Source organism: Lonchura striata, chromosome 36 (genome assembly GCF_050655825.1).
Source record: "Lonchura striata isolate lonStrDom1 chromosome 36, ASM5065582v1, whole genome shotgun sequence".
Taxonomy (NCBI): Eukaryota; Metazoa; Chordata; class Aves; order Passeriformes; family Estrildidae; genus Lonchura; species Lonchura striata.
The window spans coordinates 11,210,488-11,217,094 of NC_140738.1; the positions used below are offsets into that span (position 1 = coordinate 11,210,488).

Here is a 6,607-nt window from a genome sequence, read left to right on the forward strand (position 1 = left end):
GTGCCGCGACCCCACCACCCCCCGCCTCTCGGCAACCCCCCCGCGGCGCGGGCCCAACATCAGACGGCTCCGGCGGGGCGGCAGACGCGGCCGCCATCTTGGTTCGGCCGGCGGACCACATGACGCCCTCCCCGCATGCGCAGTTCGCGGTGCCCCCGGTTCGGCCAGTTCCTGCCGCCTCTGCCACGCCGCCGACGGAGCCTGCCACTCCCGCTGCGCCCCGTGCCGCGGTCTGCGATCAGCCAGAACCCCCGAGCTCAGCGGCGGCGCCGGCAGAACCCCCGGAGCCGCCAGAAGGAGTTCCACCGCCGCTGCCGCGGCCGGAGAATCCCCAGTCACTTCCGGGTTCGCTGCTAAATCCCTCCGCGCCAGATACCCACCCGGAACTAGCCGCGCAACAAATAGTTCCCCTCACACCACTTCCCCCACCGACCCTGGACGCTTCTGCCCTAGGGCCACCAGCAGCTTCTCTGAAACCACAGCCTAAAAACCCCACAAACTCCCCAGCCAGTGTGCTGGCAAGATATGATGATTCTGCAGCCTCAGCTTGGAGAGATCCCTCCGCATCCTCAGGTTTCTCCCATGAGCCTTTGCTGACAGTCTCCACTCCTGCCCCTCTGCCCCAGCTGTTGGCAGCTGCTGCATCTAATTCACAGCTTAGCATGCAGCCAGGGAAAGAGGAACAGCACCTGGCAGCTGCTTTGATGAGTACAGGATCCACAGAGAACTGTGCTACCCTTACCAATAGCACCCCTGCTGCCTCAGTTTCCCAGGATGCTCAGGAGAGCATTGATGGCCTCCAACTGATGGACAGGCATATATCCAAGCCTCATGGTCCCAGAGAGTGGACAGCTGTCCCATCTCTGGACGAGAGAGAATTCCTAGTAGCGGCAGGAGATAGTTGCTTCCCTTTCTCCTATGGTTACCAGCTGTTGGGGGGTACCATAGAAAAGACATCTAAAGCCCTAGAAAGCAGCTTATTAAAACAGAAAAGGGGAATATATAAGGCCACACCCCAAAATAGGTTCAGCAAAGCCCCATACGCATACAATCTTTCAAATTGCTGTATAGGACAGCCTGACATGCCCATTTACAGACACTTTCTGAACAACAAAAAAGTAAAAATAAAAGTCTTGATCAAAACCTCAGTCACAAGAGAAATAGAAAGCCCATGTAACCTTGTAACATGGGAGAGAGAGCTTGCTTGTGTCTCTACAGGTGAAGGACTCAGATGGATCCCGGCAAAGAATGTAAAGCCTTACCATACACCAAAATCTAGCAGTGCCCTCACAAATGGCAGTGACTTTGCAGGTGCAAACCAAGAAGCAAGCGCTCAGATTTGAACTGTGCTAAGACGAGATGAAAACTACCTGCCAAAAACAACTCAAGACTATGGACATTTGTTTTCACATGCATGTTACTTTTATACCCTTGTTGTTACATTTGTTCTCTTATTTCAAATTTTTGTATTGAAGTTCCACCTATAGGTTAACCAAAGACAAATGCCTGGGTAACTTTGGCCAAGACTGCAAGCTCTGATACCATATCTCTAACTGATACAAAGCTCTAATAGACTTTTTCAACCTAGTCAATTATAGAACCTTCCCCAAAAGGTTTTAATAACACTACCTCAGTTAAATTCTTCCATTAGACTAAAGTATTCAAAAGGTTAAAATGCTCAATCAGTAAAGAAATAAACGCCACCTTGATTACAATTAATAATCTAGCTAAACAGTTTATCTGAAGGTTTGAGCTCTGCATCTTGGCTGAAGGAACTCTGTAAAGTAAGCTTGATTGTTTTTAGAGTAATAAGTATAGTTTCATTAGCAATATGTTATGTACCCCAAGTTGTGCAAAAATAGTAATTAAGTCTGTATTTACCTTTTCAAAAGTTTAACGAAAAGGGGCAATTTTTGCAGAGGATAGATAGATACGATTGTTATTTTAGCTAGCCGGATGTCACTTCTACCCTTGGATGAATCCTGGAGTGAAATGGACTGTTCCATCCCACCCCCCAAAAGATTGTGGTTCATCCCGCACCTCTGTACCTGCCCCTAAAACAGAGTCTGTAACCCCATTGGCCCATGCCTTGTCCCAGCCCACCTGGGAGCCCCTGAAAAGGGGGCTCCGAGCGGCCATGCGGCCTCTTGGACTTCCTCCCTCTCTTGGATTTCCTCCCCTCTAGGACTCCCTCCCTGCCTGGGGCTTCCCCTCTCCTAAACCCTCAGTTTCTCTCTCCCCTCCCCCGTCCTCCTAAGCCCAGCCACGTGCTACACCTGAGAGCACGAGGCTTGGGCATCCCTGAATTCTCCAATAAACCTCTTCCCCCAAGAGCAAGCTTCAGAGATCTCTGCCTCCCTACACCCCCACCGTGCAGAGGAGCATACTCATCCCACAGTCTTCCTCTGGGAATTCAGTAGAGAAGAAGCTGCTCCTCTGGGAATCCAGTGAAGGGCTGCACTGGTGTTCCAAAAATGCTGATTTTATGCAGGTAGGGGTGCTTGGGTCCTCCCCCTGGGTGGAGCATCTCACAATGGGATGATGTAACTTTACCGGTCATGCAGTGAGTCATTCAATGGTCCATGAACTGAAGATATCTCCCCAGAGGGAGACATTGTTCTTGGAAGAGATAAGAAAACTGCCCAACCTCCAACAGATGGCAGATAGAATACATGCTTATCTTACAAGCCAGGACACCCCACATCCCCATTGTCCCCATTGTCCCCAGTGTCCCCCCACTGTCCCAATGTCCCCAATGTCTCTGATGTCCCCGATGTCCTCACAATGTCCCCCCATTGTCCCCGATGCTTCAGCATTGTCCCCATGTCCTCAGTGTTCGCCCATTGTCCCCGATGTCTCTGATGTCCCCAATGTCCCCCATTGGCCCAAATATCTCAATGTCTCCAATGTCCCCACATTGTCCCCAATGTCCCCCATTGTTCCCATGTCCCCCAATGTCTCCTATGCCCCCGCACTGTTCCCATGTCCCCAATGTCCCTCCGTTGTCCTCACATCCCTGATGTCCCCATTGTCCTCACATCCCTAATGTCCCTGATGTGCCCATGTCCCTGATGTTCCCCCATTGTCCCCGATGTCCCCATTATCCCCACATCCCCCACATCCCCAACGTCCCCAATGTCCCCCCACATCCCCATTGTCCCTGATGTCCCCACATCCCTGATGTCCCCCCACATCCCCATTGTTCCCAATGTCTCTGGTGTCCCCAATGTCCCCCCACATCCCTGAGGTCCCCAAATCCCCAATGTCCCTCCAGTGTCACCGATGCCCCCCCGCCCCATGACCGCCCTGTCCCACCGCGCAGTGTCCCTGATATCCCCCCACATCCCCGATGTCCGCAGTGTCCCCGATGTCCCCACACCCATGACGCCCTGTCCCACCGTGCAGTGTCCCTGTTGGTGTCCACGCGGACGCCGCAGACGTGGGCGCTGCTGGGGGCGGCTGCACTGCCCCTTCGCACCCCCGGCCGGGCCCTTCACGCTGCAGTGGCTGCGGCACCGCCACGGCGCCACGTGGCGCCTGCTGGCCTTCGACTCGGCCGCCACCCGCCGCACCGAGGCCGCGCCGGGGGTGCTGCTGTTCCTGGGGGGCCACAGGAGCCCCCCCGGCACCACGCAGGGGAGGGGAGGGGAGGGGAGGGGCTGCAGAGCCCTGCGGGGACAGTGGGGGGCACCGCCGAGTGGGGGGGTTGGGTCCTCCCGGCCGCCAGGGGGCGCTGCTGGGAGTGGGCGGCCTCAGTCCTCCTGGCCACTAGGGGGCGCCAATGGACAGCCTTGGTCCTCCTGGCCACCAGGGAGCGCTGTGGGCATAGAACAGCCATGGTCGTCCTGGCCGCTAGGGGGCACTGTGGGCATTGAACGGTTTTTTGAAGGTTTTTGGGAGCAGTTTTTGGGGCTTTTTGGGAGGTCCTGGGGAGGTTCAGTGGGTGATTTTTGGGGGTTTTGGTGGGGGGGGTTGGAAGCATTTTTTGGGTTCTGGGGCTGGTTTTTGGGAGGTTTTGCGGGTGATTTTTGTGGGCTTTTTTTGAGTGTTTCTGGGAGGGTTTAGCAGGTGATTTTTGTGGGTTTTGAGAGCATTTTTGGGGTTTTCTTTTGGAGGGGTTCTGGGGGTTTTTGGGCCCAGAACAGCCACGGTCCTCCCAGCCGCCGGGGGGCGCCACTGAGGCCGAACGTTTCCTCGGTCCTCCCAGCCGCCGGGGGGCGCCAGGGAGGTGTCGCTGCAGCTGCCGCCGCTCTCGGGGTCGGACGACGGCGCCTTCGTCTGCTCCGTGAGCGGGCCCCAGGGCAGGTGCAGCAGGTGCTGCGGCTGCGCCTGATTGGTCAGCGCCGGGAATGGGCGGGGCCGGGGCTCCCAGGGGCTCCCAGTATGTCCCAGTCCCTCCCAGTATGTCCCAGTCCTTCCCAGTCCATCCCAGTTCACTCCCAGTCCCTCCCAGTATGTCCCAGTCTGCTCCCAGTATGTCCCAGTCCCTCTCAGTCCATCCCAGTTCCCTCCCAGTCCCTCCCAGTTCCCTCCCAGTATGTCCCAGTCCGCTCCCAGTACGTCCCAGTCCCTTCCAGTTCCTTCCCAGTCCATCCCAGTTCCTCCTAGTTCCTTCCCAGTCCTCCCAGTCCCTCTCAGTTACCACCCAGTTCCCTCCCAGTCCCTCCCAATCCATCCCAATTCATTCCCGGTCCCTGCCAGTCCCCTCCCAGTCCATCCCCATCCCCCCCAGTATGTCCCAGTCCCTCCCAATCCATTCCCAGTGCATCTTAGTCTGTCCCAGTTCCTTCTCAGTCCATCCCAGTTCCTCCCCGTTTCCTCCCAGTGCCTCACAGTTCCTTCCCAGTCCATTCCCAGTCTCTCCCAGTTCCTCCCCAGTCCCTCCCAATTCATCCCAATCCATTCCCAGTCCCTCCCAGTCCCTCCCAGTATCCCCAGCTCACTGTCCCGTCTCCCAGCCCCTCCCCGGGTGTCCCTGCTGCCGTCCTGGCTGTCCCCGGGGCTCCCGGCCGAGCTGCGCTGTGACGCCGTCAGCTTCTTCCTGCTGGACGTGGAGATCCGCTGGGAGCACCGCGCCCACGGACACACCCGGCCACGCCCGAGGGACACCTCGGGGGACAGACCGGTGATCACCCTGGGGCCCAGCTGGAGCTCCGGGCACCGGGGTGCGGCCGACGGCACCTTCAGCCGCAGCGCGGGGCTGTGCATGGCTGCGGCGGCACCGAGGGACAGCTACAGCTGCCTGGTGACACACGCGGCATGGGACACCCCACACCAGGTCACCGTGGTGGTGGCAGGTGAGCGACACCTGGGGACACACCTGGGGACATCAGGGATGGGGTGTGGAGGGTCTTGGGACACCAGAACTGGAGCTGGGGACACCTGGGATGGAGTTGGGGACACAGGAGCAAGGCTGGGGACACCTGCAGCTGGGTTTGGAGGGTCTTGGATACCAGGACTGGGGCTGGGGACACCTGGGATGGGGTTGGGGACATCAGGAATGGTGTTGGGGACACTGAGGATAGAGTTGGGAACACCAGGATGGGGTTGGGGACATCAGGAGTGGGGTTGGGGACACTTGGGGACATTGGGAACGGGGTTTGGAGGGTCTTGGGACACCAGGGATGCCTGGGGACACTGGGGACAGGGTTGGAGACACCTGGGATGGAATTGGGGACAGGGTTGGAAACACCTGGGAAGGGGTTGGGGATACTGGGGACAGGGTTGGGGACACAGGGATGGAGATGGGGACAGCTGGGACAGGGTTGGGAACACTTGGGACAGGACTGGGATCTCCTAAGGGACATCAGGAGCAGAGCTGGGGACATTGGGGTGTGGCCGGTGCCACCAGGACGGGCTCGGTGCCACCCGGGGGGTGTCGGTGCCACCCGGGGGTGTCGGTGACGTGTCCCCAATGTCCCCACAGGTGCCACCGGGCCCAGCATGGAGGACATGGCGGGGATGGCCCTGGTGGCCTTCGTCATCGGGGGGCTCAGCCTGCGCCTGTGGCCCTTGGCGGGGAGGTGACACTGGTGTCCCCAATGTCCCCAGTGTCCCACTTCATCTCCGTGTCCCCAGTGTCCCAATGTGTCCCCTCCTCTCTCACTCCAGGGGGGCTCTTCATGTGACAGCTCTGATGTCCCCAAACCCCCAAAAATGTCCCCAACCACCCCCCCACCCAAAATGTCCCCAGCCACAAATTTCCCCAGTGTCCCCAAATGTCCCCAGTGTCATCAAATATTTCCAAAATAAACGGGGGTTGACATCCACCCCCCAAACCGAAGTGTCCTGAGTGGGGATTTGGAACACTTGGAGACATCTGGGGACATTGGGGACACCGGTGGGGTTGGTGGCACTGGAGGAGTTTGTTCCGGTTTGGATTTTAAGGTTCTTTTTTAAAGCATCGATTAAAAAACCCAAAGCACAAATTTAAAGTCATTAAAGAACCAATTACCCAGCTCCAATTGTTCATTGGATTTTTTTTTAAAAAGCAATTTTAGAAAAGTTTCGTTTCCCATTTTATCGATTTCTCATCAAATCTTCACTTTTGTCATGGGAGAGAGAGGGGCAAAAAAAGGAGGAAAAAATGGGGGAAAAAAAAGTGACA

General features: G+C 57.1%; 1 protein-coding gene across 1 annotated transcript; it reads left to right on the forward strand.

Moving 5' to 3' along the window:
- Positions 1 to 3,282: 3,282 nt before the first annotated feature.
- On the forward strand, positions 3,283 to 6,183 carry LOC146764158 (tapasin-like). Its single transcript, XM_085565465.1, has 4 exons — positions 3,283 to 3,588; positions 4,208 to 4,285; positions 5,015 to 5,297; positions 5,927 to 6,183. The coding sequence occupies exons 1-4, from the start codon at positions 3,283 to 3,285 to the stop codon at positions 6,025 to 6,027; spliced, it is 768 nt and encodes a 255-aa protein (XP_085421591.1). The 3' UTR covers positions 6,028 to 6,183.
- Positions 6,184 to 6,607: the final 424 nt, after the last annotated feature.

Coding starts and splice junctions, on each gene's coding strand:
- LOC146764158 (XM_085565465.1), top strand. CDS start 3,283: ATGCCCCCCCGCCCCATGACCGCCCTGTCCCACCGCGCAGTGTCCCTG. Junction 3,589..4,207: donor GCACCGAGGCCGCGCCGGGG/GTGCTGCTGTTC, acceptor CGGTCCTCCCAG/CCGCCGGGGGGCGCCAGGGA. Junction 4,286..5,014: donor ACGGCGCCTTCGTCTGCTCC/GTGAGCGGGCCC, acceptor CTCCCGGCCGAG/CTGCGCTGTGACGCCGTCAG.